This window comes from Pituophis catenifer, unplaced genomic scaffold (assembly GCF_029215685.1).
Source record: "Pituophis catenifer annectens isolate HBS135680 unplaced genomic scaffold, rPitCat1.0.hap2 SCAF_3, whole genome shotgun sequence".
In the NCBI taxonomy this organism is placed as follows: Eukaryota; Metazoa; Chordata; class Lepidosauria; order Squamata; family Colubridae; genus Pituophis; species Pituophis catenifer.
Window position 1 is genome coordinate 216,581,580 of NW_027256883.1, and position 24,779 is coordinate 216,606,358.

The following is a 24,779-nucleotide window of genomic DNA, read 5'->3' on the forward strand; positions in this document are numbered from 1 at the left end:
AGGACCCGGATTGTGGGGGCAATAAGCTGACTTTATATAAATATATACAAAAGAATGAAGGCTATTGCTTAACGCATTGTAAGCCGCCCTGAGTCTCCGGAGAAGGGCGGCATATAAATCAATTTTTTTTAAAAAAAAAAGGGAGGCGGGCAAGCGAAGCTGGCCGGAAGCGCCTCCGCCCGGACTCTCCCGGGGGACGGACCTCCGGGCTCCTTCCGTTGCGGGCTGGCGGGCCATGGAGGCCCTGCGGGAGGCGCTGCGGGATGCGCTGGCGGGCCTGCGGGGCGCCGGCGGAGGCGGAGGCGGGGAGGCCTTCGACCGGGGCCGCTTCTGGGAGGCGCTGGGTGCGGACGCGGCGGCGGGAGGGGAGGGGAGGGGAGGGGCGGCCACCTGTGCCCGGCCTCCCTGACGCGGGCCTCGCTCTCCTCCCCTCGCAGCGGGAGCCTTCGAGGCCACCTCGCGGGAAGCCACGCGGCTCAGCCTGGCCGCCGCCCGAGCCCAGGTGGGTCTCCCTGCCCGCACTCCCGGCTGGCGGCCCAGGGGAGGGGGAGGGGGAGGGCGAGTGGGGGGGGGGGGCGGGCGCGCGTGCGGAGGGAGGGAGGGGGTGGCAGAGGTTGCGGCCGGCGAATGGTGCGAGGGCCCCGCTGCTTCTGCTGCTGCTGCTGCTGCTGCCGCCGCTCCTCCTCCTCCTCCTCCTCCTGGGCAGCCTCGGCGGTCGCTCTCCGCCACAGGGGTGGTGGCGTCCGTCCCGCGGTGTTCGGGGCTAGTAAGAGCCGGTTGAGGGAAGGCTGCGGTCCTCCCGAGGGGCGGCTGTCCCGGTGAGAGAGCCCTGCTTGGCTTTAGGGCTGCTGGCGCTGTTCTCGGCCTCGGCTCAAGGACTCCGCCTTCCTTCCCCCGCCTGCTGGAGCTGATCGTTCTCGGGATACTTTTCCCCACGTATTTCCTGCCAATATCGAGTATTCCGATTGTATGAAACATTCCATGTTTTTTAGTTGTACCGAAGCTTTTCTGGAATTGACTGCTTAGGTTCCTGATAATTTTGGAAATTCGGCAGCTATTCAGGTTCCGCAAGTTCATATTTTCATAGCAAAGTTTAGATCGTGACAAGAAGGGCGCTTAGTTCTTCTCCTGAAATCAAACTTCGGGTGTGAGGTGGCCTTGTGGCATCCTGGACGGGGTGGGGGGGGTGGGGGTCAATTGGACCTCTGATTTGGAGACTAAGTGTAGACTGTGTTGTGTGGCTGGATTTGCTTCCTCCTTGAAGTGTTGAGAGGTATGCCAGGACTTGCCCTTGGAGGGCTCTGGCAGGGCGGCCAGATACCTACTTAAGGTGAAGGTAAACCTATTGTGCGTACAAGTGTGGAGAGAATCCTTATTTATAATTGCCACCCAGGGTGGTCACACTTTGTGCTTTGAGTTGGAGAAAGTTTTTCATCTTGATGTCTATGGAGATTCTGTCATCCAGGTCATGGTTGTCCCAAAGGTGCTTTTTTCAAGAGGCAACTGGACTTTATGTTTTTCCTTTGAAGACGTTTCGCTTCTCATCCAAGAAGCTTCTTCAGCTCTGACTGGATGGTGGGGAACGGAAGGATTTATGCTCCTTGCAGGCAGCTGGTCATGTGCATTCTTTTAGAGCAGTGGTTCTCAACCTTCCTAATCCTTGACCCTTTAATGTTGTGGTGACCCCCAACCAGGGGTGGGTTCTAATTTTTTTTACTACCGGTTCTGTGGGCGTGGCTTATTTTGTAGGCGTGGCTTGAAGGTCATGTGACTGGGTGGGCGTGGCTAGCTGGTCATGTGACTGGGTGGCCATGGCTATGTGTATAGGGACTACTCAGAGGGCTAAAAAAAGTCATTTCTGATAGGTCCTCGGACTTTTGACTGGTCCTCACACTTATGACCATCCTCACATTTATGCCTGTGCAGCATTCTTAACAACCATGTCACTCATTTCACAACTGCTTCTCTTCAACATGGTATAAGATAGGGCAAAAGATGTAAAATGTGAGGACAGTCGTAAATTCGAGGACTGGTCAAAAGTGCGAGGACCAGTCAAAAATAACTTTTTCAGCCCTCTGAGTAGTCCCTGTGCACAAAAGGACTACCCAGAGGGCTGAAAAATGTGATTTCTGACAGGTCCTCGCACTTTTGACTGGTCTTTGTAGTTATGACCGGTCATCATTTATGCCCATTGTACCATTCTTAACAACCGTGTCACTCATTTCACAACTGCTTCTCTTCACCATGGTGACAAGATAGGGCAAAAACATAAATTGTGAGGACAGTCGTAAGTTCGAGGACTGGTCAAAAGTGCGAGGACCAGTCAAAAATAACTTTTTCAGCCCTCTGAGTAGTCCATATGCATAAAAGGATACAGCAATAGAGAGGGATGAAGGAAGGGAAGGGAAATTAGAGTAGGAGTGAGGATAAGAGAGGGAGGAAGAGAGGAGGAGAAGGAGAAAGAAAGAGGAAGTAGGAAGAAGAAGAAGAGGGAGGAAGAGAAAGTAAGAAGGAAAGAAAAGACAGAGGTGGTAGGTTTGAGGAGAAAGATTGCTGTACAATAAAAAAGATGAAAGGGAAGAAAGCCAACCCCAAACAAATATAAAGATATTAAGATAAAGAATGAATTGTTAAACTTTAAAGAATAAAAGAGAACAAATAGGAATAAACAGCAATAATTAGAAACACACATACAAACATACAACGTATTTTCTTTGAACAGAGTATTTGGCCGGTTCACAAATTTAAGCAGTTGTAGGAGGTTAGCACCCACCCTTTTCCTAGAAGAATGAAATATTTTGGGAAATATTAAAAAGGCAGAATATTATATTTCCCTGGATGTAAAATGGAGAAGCATATTTTACAGATAAAGCAGCTCCCACCTTCCTGTCCCCCACCCTTTGTTAATGGGCCAGAGGCAGAAAGTCAATCCTTTGTCAAAGGACATTTGCAACACAATAGCAACAGAAACTAACACAATGGGCCCCATCTAGCAACCGAAACTCACCACACGTGACCTGGGAAGCACATGTGACCATCAGCCAGCAAGGCTAGCTAAGACCCCCACCCCCTGGGAGTCTGTCAAGCAATCAGGATACTCTTTCGGGGCCCTAAGAAATGCAAAGCCAGAGAGAGCATAAAAACCCGAGGATTTACTGTATCTGCCCCTTTTCTGTTCAGGAACTCAAGCCATGTGATCCTGTCCACTATTAAACCATCTTTCCAAGCAGTCTCCATGTTTCCAGTGTCTTTTTCCCCACTTGGAGCAGAACCCAGAAGGATATTTCTTCCAACACAGTGTTTAGTCATTTCAATTAAATTTACAATTTCTATATTTCCCTTTTACCATATTTATTCCTCATCTATTTTTTAAAAAAACCAACATTACCCTTCATCCTCATCTCTAATCTTAATCAAATTCAATTTTTCCCTTCTATTCTATATTATACCCCTTCCCATTGTCATCTATTTTTATATCCATCCTCACATTGGTTAATTATGTAATTATGTAATACAGTTGTTTAATACAAATTCAACATTTTAATATAAATCAATTCGTTATATAACTATCTTTTTTGTATATTAATATGAACATGAATATTCTAATTATTTCCATGCAATCCAATTTCTTACAAATCAATTAATTATATTTACCAATAATAATAAACCAAATAATTTCCCCCATATATTCCTCCAAACCACAACTTAACCATTTCTGCTTTCAACACAATATACAATTAATAGTATCTCAATTTTTACAATTCCCTAGTTAAATAGAGCTTTTTTTCTTTTGTTTTAAAATCTTGGAACTCTCCTCTTTTGCCCTAAATTTCCCATTGTTTGCCGTTTTGCACCTACCTTTTTTGGTGAGGAAAAAGAAAAAGAAATCTCTCTGCCTCATTTTGTCACGTTGCAGCAAAGACCCTTCTTTACTTTCAATTTCGCTTTTCAGCATAGCTAGGGGAGAAAAAATTTGCTCCAGGAATTTACCTCTTTGCAGCTAGCTCTTTGAAGCCCCGCGGCAAGAATTTAAAGTTTTTTTCCCTCTAGCCATCAGCTGGGACTCCGGAGGCAGCAATAGATTGGGAGTGGGCGGGGTAAGCGAACGGCAACCGGGCGACCCAACAGAGGCAGAGGGTGAGGGTGAGTGAAGGCGTGGGGGGGGGCGAGAGAGGGCTTTGGCGACCCCTGTGAAATGGCCGTTCGACCCCCAAAGGGGTTGCGACCCCCAGGTTGAGAACCGCTGTTTTAGAGAGTCCTTGAGGCTACTTGGAGGTTTATCTGTGTCCTCAGGATTACTTGAATGATGCAAATGGTTGTGGAGCCTTCTTGAAACTGTTGAAAGCAGGGGTCCTCAACCTTTTTATACAGGAGGCTAATTCACAGTCCCTCAGACCAGGGGTCCCCAACCTTTTGGACCTCAGGGACCACCAAGTTCATAATTTTAAATTTCGCGGATCACTAATACGAATCCAGCGCACCGCTTGCTGAAGCACCCCAGTGGACTCCCAGTGACGGGATGGGGTCCTTCAGGCATTCTCCTTCCTCTCTTTCTCTCTCTCCCGTCTCTCTCCCACTCTTTCTCTCTCTTTCTCTCTTTTTCTCTCTCTACCCTCTCTCTTTCCCTCTCTTTCTCTCCCACTCTTTCTCATTCTCTAATTCTCTATCTTTCTCCCCCTCTCTTTCTCTCTCTCTCTCTCATTCTGATTCTCTCTCTGATTCTTTCATTTTGTCTCTCTCTCTCTCATTCTCTCTCTTTCATTCTCTGTCTCATTTTCTCTTTCTCATTTTCTCTCATTCTCTCACTCTCTCTGATTCTCTCTCTCTCCGATTCTCCCTCTCATTCTCTCTTTCATTCTTTCTCTTTCTCTCTCTTTCATTCTCTATCTCTTTCTCTTTCTGTCTCATTCTGATTCTCTCTCTCTTTCATTCTCTCTCTGATTCTCTCTGTCATCTCATGGGCCAGCCAGTGTCTTGCGGCTGAGAGGAAGTCAAGCATCTCCCTGAGAGTCCAAGGTACATGGAGCACCAACAAGAGCCGGAAGAAGTGCGGGAGCGAAGCACTACTTGAATTTGTGCAGCATGAGCATTCGCCTCGGTATATTTGCGCCAGCCAGTGGCTCAAAGCAGCCCTTATCTCCTGCCACTTGGGACTTGGAGCGGTAAACAGTGACTGGTCCGGGGAGCACTGGATTTTGCTCTCCATTGCGGATGCCAGATGGGCCCCCTGCAAGCTCTCGTCTCTCGAGGAGCCCAACCAAAGTTTCCCGTGCCACTTCAGGGAGAGCTCCTCGAGAGATGAGAGCTTGCAGGGGACCGATCTGGCGTCCGCAATGGAGAACAAAATCCGGCTGTTCCTGGACCAGACGCCGTTTACTGCTCCATTTCCCAAGCGGCAGGAGACGAGGGCTGCCTTGCGCCACCGGCTAGTGCAAATATACCAAGGTGAAATGCTGTTGCCGCGCAAATGAAAGTAGTACTTCACTCCCGCAGCTTCCAGCCATCTCAACCGCCGCTTCTGCCCGCTTGTGCTGCCCCCTCCCCCACTGCCACAACAGTACCATTATTTCATTCCGGATGGCGAGGGCTGCACTCCTTTTTCCATATTGCACCACCTGCAAAGTTGCACATTGCACATGCCACCCCAGGGCAGAGATTTCCAGCCCCACCATGGTCAGTCCTATATTCCAGAGCTGTAGTAGTCTCACTTACAGGACTGGCCCGTTGGTCATCCCAGAGCAGCTCCTCCACCTGGGTGCACCGGCCTGCCGGGGAGGAGGCAGCTCCCCAGCAGGCTGGCGCACCCTGGTGGAAGAGCTGCTTTGGGATGACCAACGGGCCAGTCCTGTGACTACTATAGTCCCACCCAGAGGCCTTGCAGAAGGAGAGATGTAGGCTCGAAAGGCGGCTGAACCTCTCCCCCCAGGCAGCCATTCGGCTGAGCACGGCGAGCTCTTGGTCTTACCCAGTTTCAATTCGTGTGGCTCACACCGCTCTACTCAAGGTGAGGTTTGCACTCGGCCTTAAGAGTGAGGGCTGGCGTGTGGGCGGGGTGATGTGGGCAGTGCAGCTGTGTGTTCCCGCGTGCGGGCCAGATTAATTGCTCTCAGGGGCCATATCTGGCCCAGGGGCCATAGCTTGAGGATGAGTGCAATATAAAAAATGCAAAAATATGAAAATTTCTCTGCGGATCACCAAAATTCTCTCGCGGATCACTGGTTGGTGACCACTGCCTCAGACTATTGGGGGGCTGGACCACTGGGTGGGCATGGCTAGGTGGTCATGTGACTGGGTGGGCATGGCCAATTTAGCAGTCCATTTTGCCAATTTAGCAGTCCATTAAACAATACATATAAATTAAACTTTAATTTGTTTTGCTCCTGGGGGTGTTTTATTTGCTTTTGTTTGCAAGTTGCTCTTTTGATTGACTTTTCTTTTTACTAGATTATTTTTTAAGTTGTTTAGGAGTCTAGTGGTCCACCTCAGGAAACTCATTTGCAGCAATTTTTCTCAGCCCCAAGGAGCTTACAATCAACAAATAGAACAAGCCAAGGAAGCCATTGCCTCTCCTTGTTTTGGGTGGGTGGGAGGCAAGGGACTCAGCCCAAGAGCTGAGAGAGGCAAAGGAGCAGGTTATGGCTACTCCAGAACCTGGAAACAGGCACTCCTCAGCAGCAACCTCCTGCATACTTGGGAGTGTTCCCCGGCCAAGTCCCCCAACAAGCACGGGCTCCTTTTGCTCTCTCTCCACTGCCACTCAGTGCCAGAACAGACAAGAAGGAAAAGGGGTGCTTCTCCTTTGGGCTTGATTCCTCTGCCCCCTCCCCATAGCTCCCTTGCCAAGATAATGTGTTTCATTGTGGCTGAAGCAGCAGCCATGAGACCCAGGCAAGCCCCTTCCTGCACAAGGGCCTCCTCTGCCTTCCTGGGCTGAGCTAGACTACCAAGTATACCGTGTTTCCCCGAAAATAAGACATGTCCCAATAATAAGCCAAATTGGGCTTTCGAGTGCACGTGCTATAATAAGCTGCCCCCGAAAAAAAGCCCCCCCCCAAAAAAAACTTACACGCATACGCAGCTGCTGTGCCAACAGCATGAGATGGAGGCAAGGTGGGGGGGCGAACAGTGGGGGAACATGCCCCACGTGCACCTGCCATCCACCCAGAACGGCCTCGCGGAGGCCGCTCCCGCAAACCATAGCTTGCGCGCCCCTTCTCTTAGTGGCGTCCGCAAAGAGCAGCCGCAAAGAAACTCTTGCCAGCCCTAGCCCTGTCGACCTGGGGGGAGGGGTACTGGCGCTGGAGCTCCGCGTTGTGGCCGGTATGGGCTGACTGCACAGCCATGAAGCGGGATCGGTGTACCGGTTCTTCCCTAACCCTAACCCCTCCCCCAGCGGTGTGTAACTTGAGAACCAGCACCTTGGATTCTCTCCTTTAAACTCTTCCCAGCCATCCTTTTGTTCTCTGCTTCGGCTCCAGGGGAGAGGAAAGGGGAGCAGGAGAAGAAGCGCTGGCTTGGATTGCAAAAGCCACAGACTGGCTCGATCACCTTCCTCTTGAAGAGCAAACAGGAGATCTGGGGTTTGGGTGAGCGGCAGAATTCTCGCTTCTCCTCCTCCCCACCTGCCACTCCCTCGTGGGCCGAGATCGGGGAGCTGAACATGCTGCTGCCGCTCAGGAGGAGGAGAACATCAGAAATGGCCTCTCTCGCAGCGCCTCCTCTCTCTCTTTTCCCGAGCGGCAGCGATGCGTCCAGCCTGCTGATCTCGGGCGACAGCAGCAGTGGCAGTGGCTCTGACCTGATCCTTGCTGGCAATGCTGCAGGCAAGAACCGGCCATGCTGATCCCACTTCATGGCTGCGCAGACAGCCCACACCGGCCACTGCTCAGAACTCTGGTGCCAGTACCCCTCCCCCCAGGTTGACAGGGCTAGGGCTGGCAAGAGTTTGTTTGCGGCCGCCACTAAGAGAAGAGGCGCGCATGCTATGGTTTGCGGGAGCGGCCTCCGCAAGGCTGTTCTGGGTGGATGGCAGGTGCGCATGGGACATATTCCCCCATGGTTCCCCCCCCCCCCGGCCTCACCTCCTCACCTTGTACTGTTTGCACAGGAAGCAAATTAAAAGCTGCCACGATCGCTGGAGGCAGCGACCTGAGCAGCACCGGCAAAGCAGCTGGTCGGTGCTCCGGCACCAGTCCTCCTGCAGCAGGCCGATGTTTAGGGGCCTCCTGCACCTGAAAAATAATAAGACACCCCCCCCCCCCCGATAATAAGGCCAAGGCCATATTTCGGGGGTCAAAAGAAAATAAGATCCTGTCTTATGACCCCTTAATTGGTGGGGTAAGGGAAAATGAGGAATTACTAGACTGGCCTGCCATCCCAGAAAGAAGCGTTGCCTCTCTCTCCCCCTCCCCATCCCTGCTCCCAATTTGGCTTCCCCTCAGCTCCGCTCTTTTTTTTTTTTTTTTTTTATTGCAAAAGTTTTACAATTACATTTTCACCCCTTTTTCCCCCCCCCCACCTCCCCCCCCAGACATCCCAACCTCCCTAACCCTCCCTAACCCTCCCCTCCCCCCAGACTTCCCTATAATATACTCATACTCATAAAGAACCCTAATATAACACTTATATATAAACTTAAACCCCTCCCTCCCCTGTATAATTTTTCTCTTTATCTCATTACATTAAAAAATTTCTAGTACATTATTTTCAAATAAATGCTATTTGATACTTTCTAGTTTGATATTTGTTCTGAACATATTCTATCCACCTTTTCCATTCCCACTCATAAGTCTCTTGTGAACAGTCTTTTAAATATGCTGAAATCTTCGCCATCTCTGCAAAACTGGCCATCTTCAAAGTCCATTCCTCAATTGTGGGCAAAGCTTCATTCTTCCAATATTTACCTATCAACAATCTTGCTGCTGTTATCATATACAATATCAATTTTATTTCACCCGATGTAAAACCCTGAACTATACCCAATAAAAACAGTTGTGGAGAAAATTGAATTTTCTCTTGATTGGGGAGCCCATAGCCTCAATCTAAAACCTAGGAAGAAGGATAGGGGGGCACGGGAGATGTGCTCCCATTTTCCAATTAAAAAAAGTTAAAAGTCTACAATGCTGCTTTTTCAGAATTCTGTGCCAAAACCCTTTTCTTGAGCGGAGAGGAGGAAAACCACCCTTAGTGCTGGGCTCCTGCTCCTGCCGCTGCCGTCAGCAGAGGCAACATCACAGGGCCAGAGGTTGGGGGGGGGGTTTCCTACTGGTGACGTTGCCTTGCAGCCACCTGACAGGCGAAGTAGAGGCGACGGGCCCTCTTTATCGTGAGGGTCTCCTGGAAGGGATCTGGTCACTCCAGCTCCCCCTCAGCGTGCTCCCTGCGGGCAGATATTAAACTCTGCCTGCCCCATTGGAACTGGGCAGCGCCCCGAGCAAGGCGGCATTCGGGGCAGGAGATTTGGCTCATGCAAGGGAAGAGCCAGGGAGCATTCCGGGAAACCTCGCTAGCCCCCGCCGTTGCCACCGTCCTATCCAAAGTGCCGCCGCGAGTGTCCCAAGCAATATTCAGAATAGAATGGAATTCTTTATTGGCCAAGTGTGATTGGACACACAAGAAATTTGTCTTGGTGCATACGCTCTCAGTGTACATAAAAGAAAAGATCCATTCGTCAAGAATCACAAGGTACAACACTTAATGATAGTCATAGGGAACAAATCAAATCATATTAGGAAACAGTCAATATAAATCGTAAGGATACAAGGAACAAAATTACAGTCATGCAGTCATAAGTGGAAGGAGATGGGTGATAGGAACGATGACAAGATTAATAGTAGTGCAGACTTAGTAAACAGTTTGACAGTGTTGAGGGAATTATTTGTTTAGCAGAGTGATGGCATTCAGGGAAAAACTACTTTTGTCTAGTTGTTCTGGTTTGCAGTGCTCTATAGCGTTGTTTTGAGGGTAGGAGTTGAAATAGTTTATGTCCAGGACGCGAGGGGTCTGTAAATATTTTGACAGCCCTCTTTTTGACTTGTGCAGTATACAGGTCCTCCATGGAAGGCAGGTTGGTAGCCATTGTTTTTCCTGCAGTTCTAATGATCCTCTGAAGTCGGTGTCTGTCTTGTTGGGTTGCAGAACCAAACCAGACAGTTATAGAGGTGCACATGACAGACTCAATAGTTCCTCTGTAGAGCTGTATCAGCAGCTCCTTGGGCAGTTTGAGCTTTCTGAGTTGGTGCATAAAGAACATTCTTTGTTGTGCTTTTTTGATGACGTTTTTGATGTTAGGTGTCCATTTTAGGTCTTGAGATATGATAGAACCTAGAATTGTGAAGGTCTCTACTGTTGATACCGTGTTGTCTAGTATTGTAAGAGGTGGTAGTATGGGAGGGTTTCTCCTAAAGTCCACCACCATTTCTATGGTTTTGAGTGTGTTCAGTTCCAGATTGTTCCAGGTGCATCATGAGGCTAGTTGTTCAACCTCCCCTCTATACGCGGATTCATCATTGTCTCAAATGAGACCGATTGCTGTTGTGTCGTCTGCGAACCTCAGTAGTTTAACAGATGGATCGTTTGAGATGCAGTCATTGGTATAGAGAGTGAAGAGAAGTGGGGGGAGCACACAGCCTTGTGGGGGCCCCTGTGCTAATTGTACAGGTATCTGATGTGATTCTGCTTAGCTTCACCTGCTGCTTCCTGTTTGTTAGGAAGCTTATGATCCACTTACATGTGTGTTCAGGTACCTCTAGCTGGTTTAGAAGAGTGTCTGGAATGATGATATTGAATGCTGAACTAAAGTCTACAAAGAGGACCCTTGCATAGGTCTTTGGAGATTCAAGATGTTGCTAGGATGTAGTGCAGAGCCATATTAGCAGCAGCATCTGTTCATCTATTTGCTCAGTATGCAAACTGCAAGGGGTCTAACAGTGGATCCGTGATGGTTTTCAAGGGAGACAGCACTAGCCTTTCAAAAGTTTTCATGACTACAGATGTTAGAGCAACTGGTCTGTAGTCATTCAGGTCCTTGATGATGGGCTTCTTCGGCACTGGGATGATATATATTTTTTTAAAAAAAGTTTTTTATTTTTATTCCTCATAAACACATTTACATGTACAGTCATTTATCCATCATTTTTCATTCACCTTATCTTTTAACTTTTTTAATTTTTACATTTTACTTTTTCGGGGCTGCTCTTTTACCATTTACCTTTACTTCAACCTTTCTTCTTCTCCTCCCCTTCTCTTCCTTCCTCTTTCTCCTCCTACTTTCTTCTTTCTTCATCTCCTTCTCTTTCCTACTTCACTTTCCCTTCCCCCAGTCCTCTCTTCTTCCCCCCTTCTATCCTTCTTTTCTACTCCTCTTTCCCCTCCCTTTTCTTCTCCTTTTCCCTGTCTTCTTTCTCCTCTCCTCTCCTCTCCTCTCCTCTCCTCTCTTCTCCCTTCCTCTCCCTCTCCCTCTGCTCCTTCCCCTCTCTCTTGTTGTTTCCCTTTTCAGTTCAATCTGAAAAGGGAAACAACCTTTCGAGCAGCCCCTATTTTCTAATTATCTTTATTCTCATTTCAATTTCTTATTCAATTAATATTTATTTTTATTTCATCATTTGTGTACATTTTTATAACATCTCACTTTTCCCCCCTTTTCCCTTTTCTCCTTTTACTTGTCATCATCTGGGTATCTATTTTTTTAATTGTTTTCTCCCATCTATTCTCTTATTTTATCTCTATACACTTATTCATATTTCCTTTCTAACCAATCATAAAATTTTTCCCATGTGTTGAAATACATCGACTCATCTTTATTTTTTATTCTCAATGTTAATCTATTTCTGCACATTCTAAAATTTTCTTTATAATTTGTCCATCCAACGGGATTTTATCTGCTTTCCAATTTTGTGCACATACAATTCCAGCCGCTGTTATTATATGAATAATCAAATATGTATCTTCTTTACTGTAATTCTCTGGTAAATTTCCCAGTAAGAATATCTCTGCCTTTAACTCTATATGTTGCTGCAACATTCCCTCTAACCATGTTTGTATTTTCACTCAATAATGTTTTGCTTCTTTACACAACCATCACGTATGATAATATGATCCCGGCAACTGGTGACATTTCCAACACTTTGCTGATTTATCTTTAAACATCTTATCTAATCTTTCTGGTGGCATATGCCATCTCTAAAACATCTTATACAAATTTTCTTTATAAGATGTTGGCATTGTTAATTTATAGTTTCTTTTCCAAAATTGTTGCCATTTCTCCAATTCTATGGTGTATCCAAAATTCTTTGCTCATGCTATCATTGTTTCTTTTACTTCTTCATATTCTAGTCTGATCCGCAATAAATAATTATATAGTTTCTTAATCATTTTCTCATCTGTTCCTGTCAATATTTCATCCTGATTTCCCCAAGTTAAAGCCATATTGTCTACGATCTGCTTCATATCTTGATTGTATTTGCAGTCTTGTATACCAATCTATCTCAATCCCTTGACTCTTTAGTTCTTGTTTTTGTTTCAGTTCTCCCCGATTTGTCAGGATGTCCTTATATCTAACAATATTCCCCATATTCACAATATTTGGGTATGTCACCGCTTCTATTGTAGAAAGTCACATTGGTATATTCAGATAATGTTTTTCTTTCACTCTCCCACACTGATAACAAACCATTTCTTACTTAATGTCTTTGGAAATATCCATGTATCCTTTGTTTCCCGTACCATAAAAAGGCATGCCAACCCAGTTGTAAATCATGACCCTCCAAAGTCAATAATCTTGTATTCCTCAATAAAATCCATTCTTTAATCCATGTTGGTATTACGGAGACCTGGTTGGGCCAGGAGGGGGGAGTCCCCCTCGTAGATATGTGCCCATCAGGCTTCCGTGCATTCCATCAGCCGAGAGCCCAGGGCAGGGGCGGGGGCATGGCGGTTATTATAAAGGAAGGTCTTGATCCGAGGGAGACCACTGTTCCACAGATAGCCCGGATGTGAGTCCCTTTTTGTGAAGTGGGGCCGTGGAGTACAGATGGGCTTGTTGATCACGTACCTGGCTCCCTGCCACGTGGCAATGGTCCTGCCCGAGCTGCTCAATGTCATAGCCGAGGTGGCGGTTGGTACCCCCAGACTTTTAGTCATGGGGGATTTCAATCTGCCATCTATCAGTGAAACATCTGAGGTGGCTCGAGAGTTCATGGCTTCCATGACGGCCATGGACCTGACTCAGTTAATTCATGACCCTACTCACATAGGTGGACACACTCTGGACTTGATTTTTGTCTCTGGTCAGTGGTCGAATGGCCTTGATACAGGGGATATAGTCATCGAACCCTTGTCATGGTCTGACCACTCGCTCCTTTGACTGGACTTTCTAACCACTGCACCTCGCTGCAGGGAGGCGGGACTGACCAGGTGGTTCCGCCCCAGGCGCCTGATGGATCCTGATAGGTTCCAGATGGAGCTTGGGCCATTTCCTGAGACTCTGTTAAAATAGTTTTTATTGAATATAAATATTAAAAAAGACATACGTAACATATACACAACGAACATTTATACAACATATACACAAAAAGAATATAATTTCTTCTTAAGCATTTTTTCAGAGTGACGTTCTACAATTCTACTTATAATATATTCCTTCACCTTTCTGTAATCTAATAATATTTTTATTACATATATATGTATCAATCGGTAATATATCCCCTATATTTTTTGTATATTTCTAATTTTTAACCAATTATACCAACTATTCCATATTTTATAATAGTCTGATTCTTCTTTTTCTTGTAGTTCTTTGGTTAACCTATCCATTTCAGCGCATTCTAAAATTTTCCCTATTACTTCTGTTTCACTTGGTATTTTTTCTTGTTTCCAATTTCTTGCGTAGATTATTCTTGCAGCAGTTAATATGTGAATTGTAAGATATTTAATATCCTTAGGGTATGATTTGTTAAATATTCCTAATAAAAATGTTTCTGGTTCTTTTTCAATCTGTGTTTTTGTTATTTGTTCCAACCATTTTTTGATGTTAGACCAAAATTTTTTTGCTGCCGGGCATGTCCACCATAAATGATAGAAAGTCCCTTGTGCCTTTTTGCACTTCCAACAAATTGGGCTATTTTTAGGTTGTATTTTTGCCAATCTGGTTGGAGACATATGCCACCGATAAAACATTTTCAGTTGGTTTTCCTTGTACGCCGTTGCTTTCGTTAACTTTAGGTTTTCCTGCCAAAACTTTTCCCATTTTTCCAAAGGTATTGTGTGTTTGATATTTTGAGCCCACTTAATCATCGTTTCTTTGACTGTCTCTTCTTCCAATTTATAGCGTAGGAGAAATTTATAAATTCTACTAATTAATTTATTTTCTGAATCTAATATAATTTTATCTATTTCTTGTTTTTGATTGTAAATTTCATATGTTTTTATATGCTCTCTATATTTAGATTGTATTTGAGTGTAAGTCCACCAGTCTATTCCTCTGTGTAAATCTGTCTCCAATTGTTGTTTTGTCTTTAGTTTGCCTTGATAGTCAATTATATCTTTATATCTAATTATTTTTGTCTTATCTGTTAAATTTGGGTGTCTAATTGATTCCGCCGGTGCTAGCCAATTTGGTATCTTCATATAATGTTGTTTTTTAATTTTAAGCCAAATTTGTAATAGTGAGTTCCTTATTGTATGTGTTTTAAAATATGAATGTGTTTTGTATTTCTCATCCCACATAAAGGAGTGCCAGCCAGTTTGAAGTTCGTGTCCCTCAATTGTTAAAGTTCTAGAGTCCTTTAATTCTATCCAATCTTTGACCCACGATAGTACTGCTGCTTGGTAGTATATCTCCCAGTCAGGGAGTGCAGCTCCTCCTCTATCTTTTGTATCCTGAAGCAGTTTAAATTTTATTCGTGGCCTTTTCCCTTGCCAAATAAATTTAGATGTTATTTTATTCAGCTTTTCAAAAAACGGTTTATCTATTTTAATTGGGGTGACCTGAAACAAATATAGAAATTTAGGTAATATAATCATTTTGATAGCCGAAATTCTTCCTAGGAATGAAATGTGTAAATTTTCCCATTTTTCTAAATCTTTCTTTGTTTGTTCTAGTAATTTATCATAATTATTTTCTTTAATTGCTGATGTTCTTGTGGATAAGCAGATTCCTAGATATTTTATTTTTGTTGTTGTTTGAATTTGTATATTATCTATCAAATCTTTTGTTTGGATTTCCGTAAGGTTTTTAACAATTAGCTTCGATTTATTTTTATTAATTTTTAGTCCAGCCACTTCTCCAAATTCTTCTATTTTTTGAAACAAATTAGGTATAGATTCCATAGGATTTTCTGTCAAAAACACTAAGTCATCAGCAAAGGCTTGAACTTTGTATTCTTCTCTATTAATCCTTAAACCTTCAATTCCTTGATCTTCTCTAATTTTTTTCAACAGGGTTTCCAATGATAGAATATATAGTAAGGGGGAAAGTGGACAGCCTTGTCTAACTCCTTTTGTTATATTAAATTTGTCTGTTATATCATCATTCATAATTATCCTTGCTGATTGCTTGGTATAGATTTCTGCTATAATTTTCCCAAATTTTTCCCCAATTTGCATATTTTGTAGTTGTTCAATCATAAATTTCCAATTTTGGTTATCGAAGGCCTTTTGGGCGTCAAGAAAAACCAACACTGCCTGCTTCTCCGGGTGTGATTCATAGTATTCTAAAGCATTAAGTATTATTCTCATGTTGTTCTTTATTTGGCGTCCCGGCAGAAATCCATTTTGGTCTGGGTGTATATATGTATTTAATACTAATTTAATTCTTTCTGCCAAGATTGCTGCAAATATTTTGTAATCGGCATTCAATAATGAAATAGGTCTATAGTTTTGTATTAACTGGAGATCTGTGTCTTCTTTTGGAATGATTGTTATTATGGCTTCTGTCCATGAATTTGGTATCTTGGCTTTCTCCATAGCTTCATTATATAATCGCAACATATTCTCTCCCAGTACTTCTTGCATTGTTTTATATATTTCTACCGGTAGCCCGTCAGGACCCGGTGTTTTATTGTTTTTTTGCTTTTTCAGTACTTCGTCTAGTTCTAATTTGGTTATTGGCCTATTGAGAGTAATTCTTTGTTCTTCTGTGATTTTTGGCATTCCTGATTTCTCTATGTACTGTTTTATTTTATCTTCCTCTATTTTCCCCTGATTATATAGATTCGCATAAAATTTCTTAATAATATCTTTTTTGGCCTCTTTACTATGTTGAATTTCTCCTTTATCATCTTTCAATTGGTATATCATTCTTTTTTTCTGTTCTTTTTTCAGTTTATAGGCTAGCCATCTGCCCGTTTTATTTGCGTGCTCAAAATAGTTTTGTTTCGCCATTTTTATTTTTTGGGCTAGTTCTATTTGGTTTATCAAATTCAATTTATGCTTAATCATTTCCCATTCTTCTTTTATTGTTTTGTTCTGGGGCTTTTCCTGGAGTTTTTGTTCTATTTGTTTTAGGTCTTTCTCTAATTTATCTAATTGTTTTTTCTTCTCTTTATTCTTTTTCCTCGTATATGCTATTACTAGGCCCCTTATATATGCTTTTAAAGTATCCCATGTGTTTTGTAAAGAGGTTTCCTCTATTTTATTTATCTGAAAGAATATTTTTACTTCCTTTTCTAACATCAAATTAAATTCTTTTTCTTTACATAATCTTTGGTTCATTGTCCATCTCTTACGTCTTCTTTCCCCTTTCCAGTTTATGAATAGTGGATTGTGGTCTGCCCATTGGTTTGTGCCTATCTCAATTTTTTCTACTTCTGTTTTGATACTTGGGGTCATCCATGCCATGTCCAATCTTGACCAGGAGTTATGCGGATGGGAGTAAAAGGTGTATTGGGCCTCTTCTTCATGTGTTTCCCTCCATACATCTGCCAAGTTTAGTTCTTCAGCCATAGTAAAGAATTCTTTTGGAAGTATTTCTTTTTTCTTTTGTTTTTTTTTCCCAGTTTTATAGTCTTTCTTTGCATTTACTATTGCATTATAATCCCCTATTACACAAATATCATCATATTCTAATTCTGCTAATTTTATATGTAGGTCTTTAAAAAAAACCTGTAGTTTTTGGTTAGGTGCATAAATCCCTACAATTAACATTTTCCTTTTTCCTATTTCTAATTCAACCATCACCACTCTACCTTGCTCATCGGTATAAACTAGTTTAGATTGTATTTTTTCTTTTACGTAAATCACTACTCCTTTTTTCTTTTTTGGGGCCAGAGATAAATATAATTTTCCTAATTTGGGGTTTTCTAGGATTTTTTGATAATCTTTTTGAATGTGTACTTCTTGCAGACATATTACATCTGCTTCTAATTTTCGTAATTTTGTGAAAATTTGATTCCTTTTCTTTGGGGCATTTAAGCCATTAATGTTTACCGAAAAGAGTTTGATCTGTTCATCCATTGCCTATTATATCTGTTTTTTGGTGTTTCTTGTTTCCATCCGTTCTCTAGGTTTTGCACCTTCTCTCTGGGATGCCCAGAGATGGCCACCTGCCATTCAGCAGAAGCGTTTTGCCTGTCGGATCATTAACTTTCTGACCGCCGCACCCCGACCAGGTGGTTCCGCCCCAGTCGCCTGATGGATCCTGATAGGTTCCAGATGGAGCTTGGGCCATTTCCTGAGACTCTGGCTCATGACTCGGCTGAAGACCTGGTGGCCACCTGGGATAGTGCGGCCACCGGAGCTTTGGACCGCGTCGTGCCTTTGCGGCCTCTGACCCGGCACCGAACTCACCTAGCTCCTTGGTTCTCCGAGGAGCTGAGGGAGATGAAGCGCCGGAAAAAACGCCTGGAGAGTAGTTGGAGGACCAGCCGCTCCGAATCCGACTGAACACTGGTGAGGTCTCATATTAAGACCTACCTAGTGGCGATAAAAGCGGCGAAATCTAGCTATTTTGCCGCTCTTATCGCATCATCAGATAATCGCCCAGCCGCCCTGTTTAGGGTGACCCGCTCCCTCCTCCATGTGGAAGCGTGGGATGATTCCTTGCAGGGTCGAGCTGAGGATTTTGTGCAGTATCTGTATGACAAGATCGCTCAGATTCGGGAAGGCCTGGCCTCTGACTGGGTAAGTCCGGACGGGATGACTGAGGCAGGTCTTGAGAGTGTTATATGGGAGGAGTTTGATCCTGTTGCTCCCGAGGACATGGACAGGATCCTGGGACAGCTGAACGCGACCACATGTTTATTGGACCCGTGCCCCTCCTGGTTGGTACTGGCTTCCCAGGAGGTTACATGAGGCTGGCTCCAGGGGATTGTTAACGCTTCTCTGAGTGAGGGGGTCCTGCCGGCCGCTTTGAAAGAAGTGGTGGTGAGGCCCCTCCTCAAGAAGCCCTCCCTGGATCCGGCTATTTTGGCTAACTATCGTCCAGTCTCCAACCTTCGCTTCATTGCGAAGGTTGTTGAGAGTGTGGTGGCGCGGCAACTTCCCCAGTACCTGGATGAAGCTAGACCCGCTCCAGTCCGGCTTCCGGCCTGGGCACAGCACAGAAACGGCATTGGTCGCGTTGGTGGATGATCTCTGGAGGGCTCGGGATAGGGGTTGTTCCTCTATCCTGGTCCTGTTAGATCTCTCAGCGGCTTTTGATACCATCAACCATGGTATCATGTTGCACCGGTTGAAGGGGCTGAGGGTGGGGGGCACCGTTCTGCGGTGGTTCTCCTCCTACCTCTCTGACCGGTCGCAATCCGTGTTGACGGGGTCGACCCCGAGGCATCTTGTTTGTGGGGTGCCACAAGGGTCGGTCCTCTCGCCCCTTCTGTTCAACATTTATGTAAAGCCGCTAGGTGAGATCATCCGTGGCTTTGGGGTGGAGTTCCATCAGTACCCTGACGACACTCAGCTGTATATCTTCACCCTGGGCCACCCCAACGATGCCCTTGAAGTTATGTCCCAGTGCCTGGAGGCCGTGCGGGCCTGGATGGGGAGAATCAGGCTCCGACTCAATCCTTCCAAGACCGAGTGGGTGTGGCTTCCAGCGTCCCGATATAGCCAGCTGGTGCCATCACTGGCTATTGGGGGCGAATCACTGGCCCCCATGGAGAGGGCTCGCAACTTAGGCGTCCTCCTGGACGCACGGCTGTCTTTAGAAGAGCATATGACGGCCGTGGCCAGGGGGGCTTTTTATCAGGTTTGCCTGATACGCCAGTTGCGTCCCTTTCTGGATCGGGACTCGCTACGCATGGTCACTCAAGCACTTGTCACTTCCCGCCTGGACTACTGCAATGCTCTCTACATGGGGCTCCCCTTGGGGTGCATCCGGAGGCTGCAGTTGGTCCAGAATGCGGCCGCGCGGGGGATTATGGGAGCGACGGGGCGCTCACATATAACACCTCTCCTGCACGAGCTGCACTGGCTTCCTGTGGTCTTCCAGGTGCGCTTCAAGGTGTTGGTGATCACCTTTAAAGCGCTCCATGGCTTAGGGCCAGGGTATTTGCGAGACCGCCTTCTGCCGCCAATAGCCTCCCACCGACCGGTTCGCTCGCACAGCAAGGGCCTCCTCAGGGTGCCGTCGGCCAGACAGTGCCGGCTGGCGACCCCCAGGGGGAGAGCCTTCTCTGTGGCAGCACCTGCCCTCTGGAATGACCCTGCCCCCTGAGATACGCACCATATCAGACCTCCGGACTTTTCGTCGGGCCCTGAAGACACACTTGTTCCATCTAGCTGGGCTGACTTGATCCCATCCTCTCAGTTTTTTAATCGAATTTGGTTTTAATTGGGTTGTTTTAAATTCGGGCCAAAATTATTTAATTTTTTTTTAAATGTTTTTAAATTTTATATGCTATGTTTTATCTTGGCTGTACACCGCCCTGAGTCCCTCAGGAGAAGGACGGTATAGAAATAAAATAAAATAAATAAATAAATAAATGTTAAGGCTGCCGCTTGATAATACAATTCCCAATTTGGTATGCCAAACCCACCTCTAGTTCTTGCATCTTGTAGCATTTTTATGTTAATTCTTGCTCTCTTTCCTTGCCACACGTTATTTCCACGTTATTTTCTTCAACTCTTCAAAATATTTTTTCTCCAGTTTTAATGGTATAGTTTGAAATAAAAATAATATGTTTGGTAATACATTCATTTTTTTTAATGCTATTCTTCCCATTAGTGATAATTGCAAGTTTCTCCATTTCTCCAGGTCTGTTTCAATATGTTTTTTCAGTTTATAATAATTGTCTTCCTTGAGTGTTGCACATCTTGATGTCAGATAAATGCCCAAATATTTCACTTTCTTCACAATTTGGATGTCCAGTTTCTCCATCATCTCCTTTTTTTGATTTTCTCTCATATTTTTGACTAATACCTTTGTCTTATCTTTATTGATTTTCAGACCTGCTACTTTCCCATATTCTTCTATTTGCTCTAATAATTTTGGCGTTGTCTCCATTGGGTCTTCCATGATAAACACCAAATCATCTGCAAATGCTTGTATTTTATATTCTTCTTTTTTGATTCTCATTCCTTTTATCTCCTTTTCCTGTCTCACTTTTCTATTTAAAACCTCTAATGTCAATATAAATAATAATGGAGATAAAGGGCATCCTTGTGTTGTTCCTTTTCTAATATCTATTTTCTCTGTCATTTCACCATTTACCATCACCTTTGCCGCTTGGTCTATATATATAGTTTGGATCGTATTTATAAATCTGTCTCCAAAATCCATCATTTTCAACTGTTTTATCATAAATTGCCAATTCATGTTATCAAATGCCTTTTGTGCATCCAAACAGCAACGCTATTTGTTTCTCTGAATGTAATTCATAATATTCTAATGTATTTAATATAATGTGCATATTATCTTTAATTTGTCTTTTTGGTAAAAAGCCATTTTGGTCCAAATGTATAAACTCGTTTAGTATTTTTTTTTTAATCTTTCAGCCATGATTGATGCAAAAATCTTATAATCCACATTTAATAGAGATATCAGTCTATAATTCTTTATTTTTTATTATTATTATTATTATTATTATTATTATTATTATTATTATTTTTCAAACTTCAATACCGCCCTTCTCCTTTCGGACTCAGGGCGGTGAACAACCAAGATAAAAAACATTTATACATAAAGTTAAAAATATATTTAAAATAATTAAATAAATTTGGCCCATAATTTAAAACAACAATTTAAGGACTTCCGGTTTGCTAGCTTCGGCGATGACGGTGCCTTTTTAAGGACCGCCAGCCCCGCTGCCTGTAGAGCTGCCTCGCGATCGAGAAGCGGCTCGAAAACTCCGAAATCCTGAGGATTGAAGGAGGAGAGATAGCAGGGTACAGGTTGAGCCCCTGTAAGCCCCCAGGGAATTGCTTCTGGGGAGGAAACAGGCGCGGCTCCCTCCCAACCTGCTGAGACTCCGGGCGGCGTGGGACGATTCTGCCTTCAGCAGAACAAGCCGGCTGCAGCAAACGTTTAAAGTGAATGGAACCAACCTCAACAAGCAGCGGAAATATTAACTTGAACCCTGAAACTCGGAAATCGCAAGTATTAGTGCTTTGTTGACTTTTTAATTCAAGAGAAAATACGAGCGAGTGAAAGTGATTTGAAAAAATATGGCGCCCAGCACTAGAGCTAACGAGCTAGCAAGAGTGGATTTGTGAAGTCATCTTGCTTTGCTACAAAGTTATAAAGTTGCTACAAAGTTGCTTCGCTTGTAATAAAGAGAAATAAGAGAAGAGGGGGAAACAAGAAAAACTCCTTTTTTTAAAATCTGACTTTGCTTTACTCCAGTTTCTATTTGATTAAACCTGGGGGACTTTTTTAGAAGTCTCTGTGGAGGTGGAAAAGGAAAAGGGACTTCCCTCTTCAGAAAATCTAGCTTACGTGGCAGAATGGCCTCAAAGAAGCAGGAAGGAAAGGCAGCAGGGGGGGGATCCCCCACACACAAACATGAAACGCAGCTTCCCCCTGCTCAACAGATACAGACTCAGAAAAAAGATTTTGATATTGAAAATTTAAAAGAATTTATTTCTAAAGCTTTGGATGATAAATTTCAAAAATCCCAACAGGAAATTATGCAGGAAATTAATGAAATCAAAGATATGGTGAAACAGGATTATGGCAAGGTGACTAAAAAAATATCAGATGTGGCGTCTGGCCTTGCAGAATTTATTATTAAAGTTGACTCTAAAGTGGAAGAATTTAAATCAGAAGTCAATGTTAAGATGAAAGACAATGACTACAAAATTTCTGATGTTGATGATAAAATGCAGAGAGTTGAAAACAAAATTGTTATGATGCAATTCAGGGCAATGGAATTTGCCATAAGGCTTCGAGGAATCAGAGAGGATGACAGACAGGATTTGAGACAGATTTGCGCTGACGCTCTGGCAGTGATTTTAAAAATTAATCCTGATGTCTTTTACAAAATAGATAAAATTTACAGAGTGAATTCTTGGGTGGCCAGACAAAGATAATTGCCTAGAGATGTGGTCATATATTTTACGGACAGAGCAATAAGAAATGATATCCTGCAAAAATCCTTTCTTACTTCTGTGCAAGTGGGGGGCGCACAAACTGGAGTATACAAGGAACTACCACCTAAAAGGCTGAAAGCCAGAAAAGATTTTGGCTTTCTTGTAAAAGAACTGCAAAAACAAGAGATACCATTTCGGTGGGATGCCCCAACTGGCATAATTTTGAAATATAAGGGAGAAAGACATCGTTTGAATACTGTGGAGAAGGCGGAGCATTTTTATACTACTATTTTTAAAGAAAGAACACCATCTCCACGTACATCTACAGTCCTGGAGATTAAGGAGAGTGATAAGAAGCAACTTCAACAAGAACCGCAAGAACAGTCAAAGCAGGTGGAGTTAGAGGAAACGCAGGGTGCTGAAGGAGGTTTTCTGGATGAGCCCCTGTTGGAATCTTCTCCAATCTTGGACCCGGTTCGGATGGTTGAGATTAAGGATCAGCGCATAACTCATGCAAAATCTAAGCAACTTAAAGAAAAGCAACAACAACAGGAAAGACAAGATAAAAAGGGAGCTAAGAGTACCACACAAGAGACTGGAGCCATGGGGGGAGCAAGACCGAAGATTCCAGAAGATATTCGGTTATTCTGCTCGTTGCTTCAGAAAGATAAAGATGACAATTAAGTGCTTATCTTGGAATGTGAATGGGTTGAATTCAGCACAGAAAAGGAAGAAGTTATTTGCATACTTGAGACAATTTAATAATGATATAATTTGTTTACAAGAAACACATATCACAACTCAAGATCAAAAATATTTGATAAACTCTAAATTAGGAACACATTTTATATCTTCAACTTTGCAAAAAAAGAATGGTGTGGTTATTTATGTAAACAAAAGATTAACAGCTAAAATTATAGAAGCAGATGAAGATGGTAGGTTTATAGCAATTGAATTGCTTACAGTAAATGGCCAAATTCTTCTGATTGGAATTTATGCTCCCAATCAACAACAGGACCATTTCTATAAAATGTTACATACTAAAATACTGCAATGGGACTATAGATCTATTTTAATTATGGGAGATTGGAATGGAGTAATTGATTCTAAACTAGATAAAAAGAGTTTGGCGAAATCTAGGATTAGATTACCACAGACTTTTTTTGATATGAAAGAAGACTTGGAATTAAAAGATGTTTGGAGAATACATAATCCAAAAGAATTGGATTATACTTTTTTTTCCGACAGACATAGATCCTTCTCTAGGATTGACTTTATTTTGTTGTCAGATGATCTACTTGTTAAGACAAAAAGAACAAAGATTTTCCCAAGAACCTTGACCGACCATAGCCCCGTATGGATAGAAATTGAGATGGGCAAGACTGAGCGACGTTCTTGGAGAATAAATGAAAACTTGTTCAGATATGAAAAAAATATAATAGAACTTAAAAAGCACTTGAAAGAATTTTTTGAAATAAATTTGAATAAAGGTACCCCAATTGAAATTGTGTGGGATGCGAGTAAAGCTTATATGAGAGGGGTGCTCATTTATATGAACTCTAAACATAGATTGATTCGACAAAAGAAAAGATCTGAATTGGAAGCAGAAATAAAGAATAAAGAACAGCTACTTATTAAAAACCCAACAGATGAAAGAATACGTGGTGTTATAAAACTTTTGAAAGACCAATTTCAAATGCTTATGGCGGAACAAGTTGCAACAAATTTACAATATGCGAAGCATAATACATTTTGTAATGCCAATAAACCGGGCAGATGGTTGGCCTACACATTAAGGAAAAAGCAGAGTACATGGACTATTGATAGTATTGATATTGGAGGGAAAGAAATCTTTCAACAAAAACTAATTAAAGAAGCGTTTGTGGACTATTATACTAAATTATATGCTAAAGATGATGTGCAGAATGGACTTATAGAAAAATATTTAGATAATAAAAGAGTTACAAAAATTACTGACCAACAAAAGGAAAGAATGAATTATCCTATAACAGTGGAGGAGATAATCGTAGCAATTAAACAATTAAAAATAGCTAAAGCTCCTGGAACGGATGGTTTGACTGCAGTGTATTATAAAAATTTGCAAGCAGAAATGGTGGAACAACTTAGAGATTTGTTTTATAATATTCAACAAGGGGGTAAAATACCCCCATCATGGACAACAGCTTATATTTCTCTGATACCAAAAGAGCAAGCAGGTCCAAAAAAACCGGAGAATTATAGACCAATATCTCTTCTGAATACTGATTATAAAATTTATGCAAAGGTATTACCCAACAGGTTGATGCCAGTAATTCAAA

At 43.2% G+C, this 24,779-nt stretch overlaps 1 protein-coding gene across 1 annotated transcript in view; it reads left to right on the forward strand.

Moving 5' to 3' along the window:
• Positions 1 to 203: 203 nt before the first annotated feature.
• CCNDBP1 (cyclin D1 binding protein 1) overlaps positions 204 to 24,779 on the forward strand; it is a 33,340-nt gene continuing 8,764 nt past the window's right edge. Inside the window, exons 1-2 of the mRNA XM_070940293.1 lie at positions 204 to 344; positions 438 to 502. Of these exons, the coding sequence (XP_070796394.1) occupies positions 236 to 344; positions 438 to 502 (174 nt within the window). The 5' untranslated portion in view covers positions 204 to 235. The remainder of the gene's footprint in view (positions 345 to 437; positions 503 to 24,779) is intronic.